The 16,105-nt window shown below is 58.3% G+C and overlaps 1 protein-coding gene across 2 annotated transcripts in view; it reads left to right on the plus strand.

The window, feature by feature from the left end:
- The first annotated feature begins 5 nt into the window (after window positions 1-5).
- The window catches only part of WSCD1 (WSC domain containing 1), a 50,132-nt gene continuing 34,032 nt past the window's right edge, over window positions 6-16,105 (plus strand). The window contains exons 1-2 of one of the 2 annotated variants that reach the window (XM_046677262.1): window positions 6-134; window positions 9,072-9,782. In XM_046677262.1, the coding sequence (XP_046533218.1) occupies window positions 9,350-9,782 (433 nt within the window). In that variant the 5' untranslated portion in view covers window positions 6-134; window positions 9,072-9,349. Of the gene's footprint in view, window positions 135-9,071; window positions 9,783-13,001; window positions 15,882-16,105 lie in introns of those variants that run through there. The other variant, XM_046677263.1, reaches the window with a different exon arrangement.

The raw sequence follows: 16,105 nt of genomic DNA on the forward strand, positions 1-16,105 counted from the left end.
CGCCGCAGGCCGCCCGGGGGCGTGCGGGCACGAGGGCGCCCGGGCTCCGGGCACTGCGGGGCTGCGGGCTCGGCGCCCTGGGGAGGCGGGCGCGTGGCCGCTGAGCAGGCGCCCCAGCCGGCTGCGATCGCGGGGTGAGTCCTGTCCCCGGGCGCCCCGGCCGGGTCCCCCGCGCGGGCTGCGGGCCACCAAGTTTGTGTAGCCGCGGCCGGGAGCGCGGCGGGCTGCACCTGCACCTGCTCGGGCTGGGGCGGGCTGGCGGGGGGCGCCTTTCCCAGCCAGGGCGGCTTCGCCGGGAAGGGGGGCGTGAGTGTGTGCGCGTGGGGGAGCGCTTGGGCAGGATCGGCATGGGGCGGGGGTGCGCAAGGCAGTTTCCGAAGCTGCGTCCCCCTCCTGGAATCCGGCGAGACCGTCCATTTCCCCCGGGGGAGCCGCGGATCCTGGCCCGGGGAGGGGGCGAGGGCAGGATTTGGGGTGTGCACGGTCTCCCCTGGGAGGAGACGTTTCCCCAGAAGGAGCTCCCTCTCGTTTCGCTACCCGGCCAGGCTTCCGGTCAGCGGAGGGTTTTCTCCTTCTTTTGGTGAACTTGAAGCGAAGCAGATGCGCAAGCGAAACGTATGTATTTTGTCAGGAAAATTACCCCAAGTAGAGCTCTGCGTCTTCCTAGGTGCGGACGGAGACTTAGGACTCCGGAGGCTGCTGATTGCGTTTCTCTTTTACACTGAGAAGCCTCCGAGGGTCCCCTGCCTAGGGGACCCTCGCCAGTTGTCTGTTTTCCAGAGCATCTGTGCCCTCGGATGATGCTGGCTCGCCTGTGGGAGGCAGGGGCGGGGAGGAGACCTCTGTCCCTTCTCTGAGCAGTGGGAAGGCTGGATGCTTCCAGCCCCCACAGCCCTGCCCTGGGATCCAACTGCTGCTCGCCTCCGCCGGTCCCCAGCTGCTCCCAAGATGGACAGACTCGAACTCCGCTGTACTTTTCGAACACTGGATGCCATCATCCCTCTTGTCGCTGGAACAGCGTGCTTCAGCTTATGGAGGCGCTTGGGTTGTTCCGGGTTGGGACGCCCTGGTTGGGATCAGGAGATGAGGGTCCTGTCTTTTCTCCTCCGAATCGCCTAGGTTATCGGGTGCAGGAAGTGAGGGCGGGTGGGGAGTGAAAGAGAGGAGGGGGCAGGCTGGCTGGCCCTGCCCTGCCTGCAGCAGCCCCTGCCTGATAGTTGCCAGTGCTGGACAGAGGGCAAGGGGGGCATAACTTCAGGTGTGCCCCTCACCCCCCACATACACTTAGCTGGGGCCTCAGAAGCCCCTTAGAGAAGGTGCCCAGTGGGTCACTAGAGCCCTGGCTTCTATGAGGGTGTGCAGCTGTGTTGGTCTGTGAGTGGGTGTGTTGGTCTCCCAAGTACACTCGCTCAAGGAAGCTTGGCGGGCAGCTGGGCTGGCGGGCTGAGGCAGGCAGCCTCCTCTTCCCCAGGAGAAGGCCCCTGGCCCTACCTGCGGTGCATCCTCCGGTCCCCAGCAGGACCGTTTCCGCAGCTGCTCTGGAAGAATGCCTCACTTGGGATGAGAGGATACCTCTTTTCGGCGGATGTGGGAGCCCTGTGGGGTGCTGTCCTGTGGCCTGCAGCATGTCTGGCTGGAAGTAAAGAGAGCCTGGAATAGGCAGAAGGCCAGACTCCTGTCCCCCCGCCCCATCCTGTCCGCCTAACCAGGCAGAAGTGGAGATTCTGGGCCACCGCTTGGTCGGCTGCTGAAGCCTGAGGCTGGGCTGGTTAGGGCTGAACGCTGGGGGGTGAGCTGCTGAGCTAGTTCCCTGGAGTCCGCCAATTGTGGCACAGGGCCTCCGGGTGGGTTGTCTGTGTCTGAGCCGGGCCTCTCGAGAAGGGCTGTTTCTCTCCTTAGACACTCCTGGCTTGTGCTCCGTTCCGGCTGGGACCCTGGTCAGCCTTGGTGAGACCAGCTCCCCTGACTTGCCTGGGGAGCTACACCGAGGTCAGGGCCAAGGACTGTGGGGCAGCTCAGAGTGTAGACCTTCAGGGTCTTTACCCCTAAGATGCGAGGGATGACCATCCCCACCAGTGGGGCAGAACTGGGCTGGAGGCGGGCCCCGCTCGTCGGGGGAGTGAGTGGTGGACGTGGCCTTCAACTGCTGCCTCCCTGGGCTTGTGGTCTTATTTTCACGCTACTTCTTGTCTCTCCTCGTCGTGGCTTAATCATCACCATGTTGACATACTGCCTGCAGAATTATCGGAAGGGGGCCACTTTTGGAGCAGGTGGTTAGGAAGGAGCTCTGCCCCCCAGTGCGGGTGGGAGAAGTGGATGGAAGAATGGGCTGGATGAATTTTGTAAGCTATAAAATACAGTGCACCTGTTGGGAGCTGTTAAGGCCTCTCCCCTCCATGTTGCTTCTTTTCTCTTGCTGCTGGAAACCCTTGGGGATGTGAGCCCCCTCCCAGAGGGCAGCTGTCTTGGCATGAGGGGGCCAGGAGGGTTCTGAGGACAGGAATGCCCTAGGTGTCTTGGGCCCCTTCCCATAGCATGAATCCCCCATCCCAGTGACTGCAGGCACGGTGGGCACAGAACCAGAGAAGGGCAAGGCTGACTTCGGTTGGGGACTCCACTCACTTGCCCACATTTATCCAAATCGCCCAGTGGAGTATGGACAGCCCTCAAGGGCTCACCACAGAGTGGGAGCAGCATACGAACATAGGAACGAAACAGGGTTTTATAAAGGAGGTGGCCCACAGATGGCCTGGAAGAAGTGGTGGTTGTCTGTCTCAAGGGTGGGGTGGGCTCCAGGTCAACCAACAGAAAAGGGAGAACACCAGCCCCCACGGTGGTGTCCTGCCCGTCTTTGCAGCCCTGGTCCCCAGCGTGGTGCCCAGAAGAATCTCCATCCCTGGTGTGGGGGAGATGACGGCCGTGTGATGCGGTAGATGATGCCACAAACTTGGAATCTCCAAACTTGAGTCCAGTCAAGCAATAGCTGTTTGTCGTTGGCCAAGTTCATTGGCTCTCTGTCTCTCTCTCTCAGATTCTGCGTTTATGTAATGGGGATGATAATGCTTTTCACTTCACGAGTTTATGGGAAGTTCACTCATTTGTTTGTTGATCTGTTCATTCATTCAACACACTTGATAGTGCGGAAAGTGCCTTGAGATCTCTAATGTGGTGTATAAAAATTTATTCTTATTTAGGTGACCCTCAGCAGTGGGTTTGATGGAGAATTCCTCCCACCTCCTTTGCACAGAATGGAGTTTTGACCTTACTGTTATGTTTTATACCTTTTTAGCAACAGTTCTTATTCTGGACCTTTTCACTTAAGTTCTGGAGTTCAGAAGATCGAAAGATTTGCCTCTTCAAAGTCAGGAGCCCCACCTCATTTCTATTTCCCAGACCTTGTCCCACCCCAGGGCTAGCAGGTTTATATTTACTCGGTCCTGTGCTGTCTTTCTGAGCCTCAGAGACCCAGAGGCGTGCGACCCCTGAGCACTGGAGGGTGGCCGGTGGGCACAGATTTCCGGGGCGCCTGTCCTGTGCCCCCCTCCCCCAGAGGTGGGCAGAGGCAGACGGCCTGTGCCTGCAGGGGGCTCCCAGGCTGGAAGCAGAACTAGGCAGAGCAGCAGGGAGGCCCAACTCCAGGCGGGACACGTCACCCAACTCAGGGCCCAGAGCTCCCAGCCCCGCCACCGAGCGCCGGGGAGCAGCCCTGCTCCAGGGATCAGGCGGGCTTCATGGAAGAGGTGGCATTGGAGCTGAGCTTTGATGGCCACAAAACATAACAAAGCCACACACGTATCCCTGGTGAATGGAAGAGCATGTGTGAGGGGATATGAAGCATCTCGTGCTGGCCAGGGGACACTGTGGCTGGGACGTAGCATTCTGGAAGGAATAGTGAAAGGAAGGGGCTGGGAGACTGAACCAAGAAGGGCCACTGAGTGCCAGGCTGAGGAGCTTGAACTTGGCCGTCTGAGTCCTGGGGAGCCATTGCAGGTTGTAGCGTCATTAGTTCTTTGTGTTAGAAAGAGCACTTTCTTTGGCCGCTGGGAGGCAACAGCCTCTTGGAGAGTGGGAGGGTCCAGCTGACAGGCACGCAGCCTGAGCAGGGCAGAGGCGGAGGTTGCAGGGGTGGGAAAGACCAGGGAGGGCTAATTCAGAGCCCTGAGCCCAGCGAGGGACTCCCTGGTGTGACTTTGCTGAGGTCCCGAGCCTGAGACCCGCTGCTGCCACTCGTGGAGGCTGGGCTCTGAGCTGCCGGGGCCACATGTGCCCATCTGCCTGCCTGCATAGCAACTTGCTGGGCCTGGTGCCTTTGTCTGTAAGGCTCTCACCCTGCTCAGAGCTCCCGGCTCTGAATCCCAAGAGGGTCGCAGCCCTCGCTGCAGTGGCCACAGTGGCCGAGATGACCTGGGGGCATCTGGAGTTCTCCCCTCACCTGCCACTGCCTGTCCTCTCTGGCCAGGGGGTGTTGGGCGGCAGAGTCATGTGGCTGAACCCAGTGGCCACTGGTCAGGCCCAGGGCCTGCCACTTCTCCTCTCCTCTCCCCGTGGCCACTACCGCTTATCTGCTCAGTCCCTGGACCCCCAGCCTAACTGAGAGGCAGGTGCCATCTGCCCTCCACTCCCCACTCCAGCTCAGCACCTGCTGACCCTGGGGCCCAGATGGCAACAAAGTGACAGAAGAGAGCTCGGGTTTTCTGAGTCCTCGCCTGCGCTAGGCTCCTGCTCCCTCCTTGCGACCCCCAGAAACCCCTTTGTCCTATTATTCTCCTCTGTTCCTCTAAGGGAACTCAGGGTCTCCATTCCCCAGGCCCTCCGTTCTCCGGGGTGATGTTCGGGCCGCTAGAAGCCACTGGGCAGGGCACTGGGTGTCCAGCTTTGTCCAGCCTGAGGCTCCTTGCTCAGCCCTGGTGCCCCCTCCTGACAGGGCCGACCCTCAGGCAGGGGCAGAGCCCCCATCCTCCCTGAAGCACTTTGCGTGGTTTCAAGATGGGAGGTGCCACGTGGGAGGCCTGGCTTGGGGAAAAGAATGCAGACTTCCAGAGGATGGCGGACCTCGGAGGCGGGCACACTCACCCACACGGCCGTGTCTGGGAGGTTTGGCTCCAGATGCCATGGGCAGCACCTCTCCGGAGCTTCAGCCTGGCATGTTTTCAGAAAGGTGCTGACGGAGGCACACTAAACTCCTTTCGGGAATAAATCTTACCTTGTGTGAAGCCGGAGCTGGAGTGGAGAGAGAGGCAGGGAGCTTGGTGGGCACGGGGTGGGCTCCGGGAGCAGGTGGCCTGGGTCTGAATGCTGGCCCTGGGTTGTGTGGCCTTGGCAGTGCGCTCCACCCTGCTGGGCTTCGGAGACCTCAGCCCCCGAATGAGGGTCATCAGGGCATGTGCATTAGTGGGACTCGTTGGGTAAATGAGAGGGTGCAGGTGAGGTATGCGGCCCAGCCTAGCCTGTTTGTTCACGCTGCAGGTGCTTCATACATGGTGGCATTGAAAATAAAGCACTTGCTAACAGCCGTCTTAGCACAGGGTCAGCTTCAAGCAAGAATGGGATATGAGGCCCACCCCAGGGAGTAGGGGCTAAGGGGGAGGTGAAGGGGTCCCTTGAGACTGATGTCACTCCTGCTGCAGGCTCCTCCTCCAGCGCCTCCTGGTTTCCCCTTTTGTGTTCCTAACCAGTGCACACCACGGTTTGCAGGTGACAAGGGTTCTACGCCCCGAGTCCATCCTGCAGCAGTGCCGACTCAGCCCCATTACCAGACAAGAAGCTGCCGCTCTGCCCCGTGCAGTGACTTGCCCACGGTGGCTTTGCTCTGACGGAGGGCCTTCTGGCTTCGGGGTGCAGCAGGCACAGCTGATGGGCTCCCAGGCCCGGTGCAGACAGTCAGTGGTCACTCTCCCCCTGGGTGCTGGCCGGTTCTGCTGTCCGACTGACCTCGTGGCTTGGCTAGGAGGAGACGCTCTATGTTGCCACTCCCCTAGGCCTCTTTCAGGTTCAGTCACTCAACAAACGTTTACCGTCACTGCTTTGCAAGCTGTGTGCTGGCATCTGGGGACGGGACGGCCAGTCGGGTGTGATTTGTGTGCTGGCGGGGCTGCCAGCTGTGAGAGGAGGTGGGCATGGCAGAGAGTAGGGGACAATTGGCAAATACAGTGTTGGGGGGAAGTGTGGCCGAAGTCCAGGGTAGGGGGACCCGCTCCTCATGCTCTGCGCATGCTGGCTCCCACCTAGCCCCCAGCGGGTGTTCTGGGCTGGGAATCAGCTTTGGGATTTTAAAAGTTTGGAGCGGCAGCATGCTTTATGGGATGGCTGCAAGCGGCCGTCCCTGCCTCGGTGCCCAGCACCCACTCCCCAGACCACGGGAGGGCCCTCTGGAAAGGGGGACCTCCAGGGAGGACTTTGGGGACCCTTGAGGAGCCCGGATATGATCAGTGGAATCCTAATTGTAGCCCTGACTACACCCCACCCCACCCCACCTGTACGGGTGGCATGCTCCATCCTGTATACAGAACATAGCAGGTTGAATTCACAGCGCTTCTTGCCTTTGGATTTCTGAACCATTGATCCATTGCTCAGCCCTCCACCCTGTCTCCTCAGGGGCTTTCCTTCCACAGCAGGAGTCCTTCCCTCTCCCCTTTTATTTTAGTTTTATAGGGTTTTTCACTGACAGAATCCCAATCTTGTAACCAGCAGGCTTGGTGAGCAGGCCTCTTCATGGAGTTACCGCGTAGAGAGGTTTCGGCACCCTTGTTAGGGGCCGTGTGTCGGAAAGCCCTCCACTGGCTTGTGAGACTGGGCCTTTGTGCTCGGGCATCGCCCCGTCTCTTCCACGTCCTGGGCTGGGCTCCACAGCTCTGGCTACGCGGAGCTCGAGACCTCATTGCCCTCAGCCCCACGGGAGCAGGTTTCTGATGTCAGGATTCGCCTATCAATTTATCCTCTCATTCATTTTTAAAAAATGTATTTGGAAACAAAGATCACTGAGCATCTACACTGCCAGGCCTTAACCCAGGGGCCAGAGTCACACGAATGAGAGGGTATGGCCTCCAGCTTTGAGTTGGTCACAGTCCTGCAAGGATGATTGACAAGTAGATGGGCAATTAAAATCGTCCCAGGAGGGTAGTGCTGGGATGGGGGTCGGCACGGGCTGTGGGAAGACAGAGGAATCCATGCCAGTGGGTGGGTGGTGGTCGGGGAAAGCTTCTCGGAGGAAGTGACACTTGGGCTGAGGCTTAGAGGGTAGCCAGGGATTCACCAGGCAAAGAGGAAGGAAAAGGCATAAAAGGCGCCAAGGCGGATGGCGACTCTGGTGCACCTTGCGATGTGTGCATGTGTGCTTGCACACTCACCTGATGGGGAAGCCAAAGGAAAGGGCCTGGCAAGAGAGGAGGCTGGATGGCCCAGATCCCGAAGGGGGCCTTGTCTGTCCTGCTAAGGCGCTTGGAGTTTATCCCCAAAGCCACGGGGAGCTATTGAAAGGGGCTTTAAGCAGGGGCGCGCCGCGATCAGATTTGCGCCTTAGGCGGATCAGGCGGGCAGCCTGTAGAGGATGGATTGAAGGGGCCAAAGCTGGAGGCGGGGAGATGGGTCAGGATTTCTTGGGATTTTCTCTGTGGTTTTACAAATCTGACGAGGCTGGCGCGGGTGGGCCTGGCACGCACCGGCTTAGAGAATCAAAGCTCCGGAGACCTGTGGGAAATGGCTTCCTGACTCTGACTTTAATTCCTCCTCCAGCTGCTGATTGCCGAGCCTGCCCCCACCCCCCACAGCCTAAAGCACCGGCAGACCCTATTCCAGACCCCCACCCTTCCTGGGGGCCTCGGAGCCTGGGGCTCTCGGGGCTTCATCAGAAAGGGTCCTGCTGGTCTGGGCCCCTCTGGGTCCTCTGAATGCCAGGCCGCAAGAGCCCAAACATTGTCTTTGCTCTCACGCCTGGCCGGCTGTCCCCAGCGCACAGAGTGGCCATTGAGGGCTGCGCAGCCTGGCGGGGGTCCCAGGCCGTGTTAGTTACGGGCAGCGGCTTAGTCACGCTCCTAGGAGCCTTTCTTCCCAGGACAAGCCTGTCCTTGTGCTAAGGGCCATCGTCATGCAGCAGCCCAGCTCCTAGCAGCTGCAGAACCCTCTGCCGACCCCTAACTGTGCCCTTCGGAGGCACCGCCCTCGGACCCCAAACCCCGCAGGGGGCTGCATCCTGGGGAGTGGAGGGGCAGCCCTGGACGGCCCCTCTGAGAGCCCTCCGGAATCCTCCACACCAGCCGCCCCATCTCCCTTTGCAGATACACAGCCCAGGCCCCCGACTTGTTCCTTGGGCTCTGGCCTGCCCCAATCAGGAAGCCTGGGAAGGCTGCAAGCCCACCCTCTCTCCCGGCCCCTCCCCCTGCCCCTCCAGGGTGTTAAAGCCGACCAGCCTCCGCAGAAGCAATTCCACAACACAGCTTGCAGTCCCAGTGCACGCCCTGGGGGTCGCAGATTGCATGCAGGTATTGAGCACCTGCTGTATATCCATGCCCTGGGCTGGGGGCCCTTGTGTGTGGTGGTGTCTCCTTATAGGCCAGGCCATGGAGTAGTTCAGAGTACAGGCTCTGAATACAGACTCTTCCGAATCTTGTGGTTTGGGAAGTTTACTAGCCGTGTGACTTTGGGAGAGTTACTTTGCCTCCTTTTGCCACAGTTTTCTCATCTGTAGAATGGGGCTATTATAGTATCTACCTTGCTGACGGGCGTGAGGATTCATTGAGAGATACGTAAAGTGTCTAGCCGAGAGCACGTAGCCGCGGCTGCTGTTCCTCCTCCTCTGTTGCTGTCACTGGATCTTCACCGCTGCCCACGGGGACAGTGTGATTCCCATTTTATAAGGCGGAAGCTGAAGCCCAGCGAGGTTAGGTAACTTGCCCGATGTCACACAGCTGGCCACTGGCAGAGTTGGGGTTTGAACCCAGCTGTCTGTCCAGTGCTCCTGCAGCACAGCTGGCCCTTTGGTAAATGGAGCACAGAAGGGCGGGCTCCCGACCCTGGAGCCGTGGGAGTGGTGGGCCCTCCTGTTGCATCTAAGTGCTCTTTCTCTGCTTTTCCAGATTTCTGAGCCAGGAGAGGAGGGTCGGGAGAGCCAAGGGATGGCAAAGCTCGTGACCCTTGGGCAGAAGCTGCTGCCGCTGCAGGGCCCAGTGGCCGGAGCTGAGTGACGGCGCCGTCCGAGCGTCTGCTGGAAGCAGGGCAGGAGGAGCAGAAACCCCAGAGGCCACAGTCGGTGTCCGGAGGCAGGCATGACGCCCCCGCAGGCCCCCAACCCCCTGCCGCCCGGGCGCTAGGAGCCATCCCTGGGCTCCAGCCAGGAGCCCTGCCGCCCAGGGGCATGGCCAAACCTTTCTTCCGACTCCAGAAGTTTCTCCGCCGGACGCAGTTCCTGCTGTTCTTCCTCACGGCCGCCTACCTCATGACGGGCAGCCTGCTGCTGCTGCAGCGGGCCCGCGTGGCCCTCCCGCAGGGCCCCCGGGCGCCCGGCCCCCTGCAGGCCTTGCCCGTGGCCGCCGTGGCACTGGGCGTGGGCCTGCTGGACAGCAGGGCCCTGCACGGCCCCCGGGTCAGCCCGGAGCTGCTCCTCGGAGTGGACGTGCTGGGGAGCCCCCCTGCCCGGCCCCGGTCCCGGCCCGGCACCCGCTGGCTCCGCGGCCGCAGCTCGGAGCTGCGCCAGCTGCGCCGTCGCTGGTTCCACCACCTCATGGGGGACCCCCAGGGGCCGCCCGCCCTGGGACCCGAGGCCGCCAGGCCGGCCATCAGCAGCCGAGGTAGGTGCCCAGCCCCGGCTCCCCTTGGGTATTGGGGAGCTGCCCCCGGGGACCCCGCTTGGTCTGGGACTGGGGTCCTCTTCGTTTGGCCCTGCGGGAAGCAGGCACTGAGGGCCACGGCCTTCACGGCTCCTCAGGGAGACAGGAAGGGCCTGGGACGGGGAGTCCTTTGGAGTTTTGCTCACTCACCAGCTGGACTTCCAAGGGGCTTGAGGCTAAGACATGCGAGCGTTTTGAGCCCGGCCTTTGGGTTCAGACGTGAATCCTGGCTTAGCCAGAAACTTGTCGGGTGACCGTGGACATGTCGTGTAGCTTCTACGAGTCGCTCTGAAATGGAGATAGAGATCTACCCCAGGGTTACTGTGAGGAGCGAATGTGATCTTAGAGAGCTGTGGTTCCCAAAGTGGGGTCCCAGACCCACAGCCTCCGCATCACCCGGGAGCTTGTTACAAATACGCGTTCTCAGGTTTCTCCCAGACTCACTCAGTCCCGAACTCTGGGGCAGGGCCTGCAGGCTGCGTGGTGGCACCACCCCGTCCCCCCCCCCCACGAGGGCTGCTCATGCTCGCAGGGGCTGAGAACTACTGGACCAGAGCACCCAGCACATCATTTGGGGCTCAGTAACTGGCAACTATTATTATTTAATAAAAGTAGCTAACTCGTATAGCATTTACTATGCACCTGTAAATGTACTATTTACAGGCACCATTGCTATTATGTCCCAGTTCTACAGATGAAGACAGTGGAGCACAGAGAAGTTAAGTAGATTCTGCAGGTCATTCTCCTAGTTTGGGTTCCCAGAAGCAAACCCTAAGACCAGAGTTCAAGGCACCTGGTGTATTTGGGGTGTGATCCCAGGAACACCGGCAGCGTGGGACGCGAGGCGGGAAGAGAGGGCAGCCGACGGAGGGTGCGCAGGGAGCAGGTGGGAGTGAGCAGAGCGTGTGGCTCAGGGTGGGCCTGGCAGCAGCAAGGCCTGGGGGACACGGCGGGCCCCTGACCAGCTCCACCACTGTCACATGGCTGGGAGTCCAACACGGGACATGGACACAGCCTGGCTCCAGGTGGGGCTGTTTGCACTGAATTATACAGACTCTGTGCAGGGACCAGGAACTGAGCCTCCATGTGATGAGCACCCGGGTAGTGTCGTGGCTGTTGTAGGGTGTGACCAAGCTCCGTCAGTGTCTCAGCATCCCTGTCACCACCCCGTTTGGCCCTGTACCCCAGATCACGGTGGGAATGGCTCTTGACTCAGACATGTGGTTGCAGCGTCGGGCACTCAGTGGCGGGATATAGGAAGAGGTGAGTCGTGAGGCTCATCTTAGAGCCCGGGCTGTGCATTCAGAACGACTTTGGCTTGAACCTTGTCACGGCTTGAACCTGAGTCACAGAGGGATGTGAGTACCGGGCCAGGGAATTTGGCTTTCTCCTGGGGATGAGGAGAGGGTCCAGAGAAGAGAAAGGAGCCCAGGCTGTGCTCGCTGTAGGAGGGTGACTCTAGAAGCCCAGGAAAACGAAGACTGGAGGACTGTGCATTCCTGTCTCCGTAGAAGGAAGTTTCTTCTGAAATCATCTAGGTTAGAGCCCTAATTTCTTCTGAAGAGCCCTTGCTGTGGGATTCCTCAGCAAGGCTTTCGTGTAAGAAATAGGGAGAAATGAGGGACTGATTCTGTAGCTCGTTTTATACAGGTATGATTTCTGTAAACTTTCCCCGACATACTAAGAAACTGGGTCTCTTTGCAGATGGCACTAGCGCTGCACCTCATTTAGACTAAAGTGTGAATGACTGACAAAGTCAACATGGATTTCTTGAGAGGAAGCTGTGGAAAGAGCACAAGTTTTGAAAACACACCTGGATTCCTCTCTTGGTATTGTCAGTTATTGGCTCTGTGACCTTGGGCAAATTAGCCACAATTCCTCTCTTTATTGCTCTCAGTACACTTAGTGAGGATCCATGTATGAGTCTCCATGGGTGTTATTGACTGTGCGCTCGAGGATCTTGGTCTGGTGGCAGAATCAGATGTACATCCAAGGGATTCCAACAGCACGATGGAGGCATGACAGAGGCAGCTGCAAAGGGCTTTGGACTCGTTAGACAGAATTGACTGGTACTTCATAAGCTGACTTCACAGTGGCTGGCCAGCAGAGAGGAGGGCTCGGGGACCTCGTTATAGCCCATGGTGTAGAGTGTGCATGTCCAGGAGAACCACTGGGCACCCCTTTACTTTGTCATCTCCAGTGACTTAAAGAAGTGGTGGAAAGGGGTCCAGGGAAGGCTCAGGAGACGGACTGATGGTCAAGCATTACACACCAGGATGGTCTTATCAGTTGTTAAAATATTGGAATGGTTACTGCCCTGAGCCCCTGGGGTACCCCTACACTCTGCTTCCCTCCCCAGTGACCCCCCAAACCTCCCCATGACCCAGCAAGTGAAGGGTTAATGCCTGGGCCAGCAGAAGCATCAGGAGCAAGTGCCAGCGTGGACTGGTGGAGATTCTGCTGGACAGTGTACCCCATAGGCTCTTAAATGTTTTGAATATCCCCCGGGATTTAAGGAAGAATTTGTGCCCTGGGAGAGGCTGTGGTGTCACGTGACTGGAGAGCTTCAGAGAAAGGGGAGAAAAGCGGGGCACTAGCCTGGGAACCCTCTTGGAGCCCCGCTCTCCTCTTGGGGCTCCGTGGACCCTGCACAGCCCGGCGGGCCTCCTGGTGGAGGGTAGCCCATAGGCCAGCCCTCGGGACAGCTGCTGGGGCTGCAGACAAAGAGGGCGTCTCTTTGCGGCCGGGCAGCCCGCCATCCTCCTGAAAGGGGCTCCTGCGAGGCACGGAAGCTGCAGGAGGTGCCATCAATCACGGGGCATTTCATTATACCTTGGACAACATCCATAATGGAATAAAATGTCAGTAAGTTTACTAGGGGAAAAATAGTAACTTCTCCATAGCCAGTTTGTTTTTTATTGATAGTAATTTCCAAAGACATTCCAATATCTCCAAAGCCATCGTTAATAGCCTCACGGCATGTCCATTTTGATGTGCAAATGAACAGATGCGGAGTCACAGACAATAATGCATTGCCTCCATTTCAGCCGAAAGTAATAAATCCGCCTCGGAATGTGTCCCAGCGTATCCCTCGGAAGTCCTTTCTTCTCTGCACATTCTCGCCTCTGTCAGGGAGTTAGAAAAGCCATTTGTTATTTTTCCAGCAAAAAGGGCTCACCTCCTCCTCACGAACAGAGCAGGGACTTCTGCGTCTCAGGCCCTTGCTACCCACGGAGACAGGCCAGCCAGGCATGGGTTTCCTCTCCAGACCGGTCAGTTCCATCAACTGGCCAGCTGGTAGCTGATTTGCCACTCGTTTTCTGAGGAACCCAAGCCTGCCCGCTTGAAACCATTTCTTTCTCTGTTTTATTAATGTGGTAGTTATTCAGCTAATATTTACTGAACTGTCCTCACACTGGGTCCCCGGTTAGGGTGTAGGATCAGAATGATAATGGCTGCTACTTATTCGAACATCTGTGTGCCAAGTATTGTTCTGTACAGAGGTACGTCTATTATCTCATTTAATTTAATCTTCAAACAGCCTTATATGCAAGCGGTGCTATCACCATTTTAATGATGAAGAATTTGAGTTGCAGGGAAGTATAAAGTAATTTAAAAATGTTTATTATTAATAATGATAGATTAACAATAAAAACAGTCGCCACGAGCGCTATTACTTGCATCGGACACGTTTCCCGTGTTCCTTCATGGCATTCTCACAACCAGCCGGGAATTCCATGGAACCTTAGTCCCATCCTACAAATGAGGAAGCTGATGCTCAGAGAGGGCAAGGTGCCCCTGCCAGGTCACACAGCTGTACAGCAGTGGAGCTTAGATTTGAGACTAAGTCAGCCCCTTCCCAAAGTTGAGGTCCCCTGACTCCCCCAGAAACATGGACGTGCCCGTCTCAGCCTGCCAGGGTCTTGAGCCCAGGCGCCTTTAGAACCTTTTGGTTAGTTTCTCATTACCGTGGTAAATGTTTAACTACCCCCGAGCTTGTGTCCGGGATGTTTAATTGAAGGCTGTAATAGCATTTCTTCTTTGCTGAGCAGCACATCAGATATTTCTCAAATACTAGTTTTCTTTCACAAAGTAGGGGGCTGCAGAGAACGATGCATTCTCGCTGATCTGGCTGGAAGCTTTGCAGCGGTCCATTCTGGCCTCAGTAGTCCTGAGACTTCCCTCGAGAGAAAGAAGCTCACAGGCCTGGGGGTGTCTGGGAGTCCTGAAGAGAGGGTGGTGGCCTGTGCCTGTGGACAGACAGTGGCTGGGGCCACGTGTGTGCCGATGGGCAGCTGGGCTGAAGGTGACCTCTAGAGCTTCGTTGCCTGGAAGGGGGCAAGACCCTTTGGCAGACACTGAAGAAGGTGACCGTGGCTCCCTCTGCAGCCCCGGGTTCTCTAATTGGAGGTCTCCGGGTCTTTCAGCCGTTCCTGCCGAGGCGGAGGGTCCAGTCTCCTGTCGTCTTGGTCGTGTTTCTCCGCTTTGCTTCCTTAAACTGGAGCCCTGGGAACTGCCGATTGCAGTCGTCCATAGGACTGCCCCCTCCTTGCATCTGGGGTCTCTGCCCCTCCTCTTGGCTCTCAGAGGATATCAGTGTGGTTTTTAGGAGCTCTAACCCACGTTGACAAGGAGGTGTGCATGATGACATTGTGCCTTACCCCAGTGAGTTCCTGCGGGGTCACCAGCTGGAGTAAAGGTGTGGCCCCCGCCCTCAGTGAGCCTTAAGTCATGTTGCCGAGACGGGACACAACAGGCGAAAGAGATTTTAACAATAACAACAGTTAATGATAGGGATTTGAGTGACAAGTTTTCCAGATACAAAATAGGAGAATCTGGAGAATGGGGAGGCCATCGTGGGCTGGAGTGGTCAGGGAGACAAGCCGTAAAGGACAGGCAGGAAGCAAAGGGTGGACATGGCAGGGGAACAGGGACAGGTCCAAAGGTGGGGCAGGAGAAAGGAGCCTGGGCGGGAGAGGCAGGTGGGGAGGGCATTTCTCCGTGTGACAGTTGAGGAAACCGAGGCACAGAGTGGTGAAGTGATTTAGCCCAGGTCAGAGGCAGAATTCAGTGCGGCGTTCACAGCCAGAAAGATGGCTTCCTGCTTCGGGCCGGGAGCGAGGGTTGGCAGACCCACTCCTCCCACCCGCTCAGCGGGCAGCGCGGGCTCCGGCTCTGCGCCAGGTTCTTAGCGGGAATGAGAACGAGTCTCCCCTGCCCTCAGGGAGCTCCCAGACTGGGAGACCAGGACGGTCCTCCTCATCATGGAGCCCTTTGGGAAGCGGCATGGGGGTGGGAGGCCTTGTTCCTTCCCAGAGACTAGCCGATTTCCGAAGGCTGCGGCGCTCCGCACAGGCGCCGTTTCAGACGCCCCGGGGCCCAGTGCAGACGTTCTCCGGAGAGACGCGCAGCATCTTCATCACGGGCGCCCGAGCCGGATCTCGCCGCAGCTATCGTGGATGTGGATGCGCCTCCGCAGCTGGGGACCGTGTGATGGCGTGTTTGCAAACTCCCGAGGCGCTGCTCCTTTCACATGGCACGGCGCACTGACATTTACATGCCTAATGCGCTTGCTTTGTGCTCGAGCTCTCCGGGCTTCTCCGCGCATCCCTGGGAGACCCCTCCCGCTCTCCTCCCTCGGAGTGATGGCGCAGGGCTCCCAGTGATGTGGGCATGGTTGGGTCAGCGCTGCCCCTGCTTCCTAGAGTCATGTACCCCAGTGTCCTCTTCCAGGGATGTGCCAGAGATGCGCCCACTGGCCAGGACTCACTGTCCATTCGCCCTATTGATTCCACACGGCACAGCTCGCTTTCACGCTGACAGATGCTGCTTACACACCTCCAGCAATGGGGGCTTTCTCCCTCCTGGGACGTCCGATCTTTTCTTGAAATAGCTCTCCGGGTTTGCACGATCTTCTTTAGGTTAGCTAAAATCAGAGTTTCCGTAACTAATTTATTCCCTCTGGATCACAAGGAGGCGACAGAACCTGCCTCTCCGAGCCTGGGAGGGGAAAGATGGAGAGGAGGGGGACAGGGGAGGCCATTCAACCAGCCAGCCTTCGTGAGTTGAGGGTGGTGGGAGAAAGCGGTACTCGGGCTGATGCCAGGCTCCTGGCAGCGTGTCTTGGGGGGATAGTGGGCCATTAACTAGGAAAATGGGCAGGGAGAGGACAAAGTGGAAGTGTCCAGAGGCACCATGGGGAAGGTTGGACTGCAGCCTCATCCCCTGGGCTTCTTTGAGGGGTGGCTTACCCAGGAGGGGCCATCCTAAGGGGTGCCCACGGT

Source organism: Equus quagga, chromosome 11 (genome assembly GCF_021613505.1).
Source record: "Equus quagga isolate Etosha38 chromosome 11, UCLA_HA_Equagga_1.0, whole genome shotgun sequence".
NCBI lineage: Eukaryota > Metazoa > Chordata > Mammalia > Perissodactyla > Equidae > Equus > Equus quagga.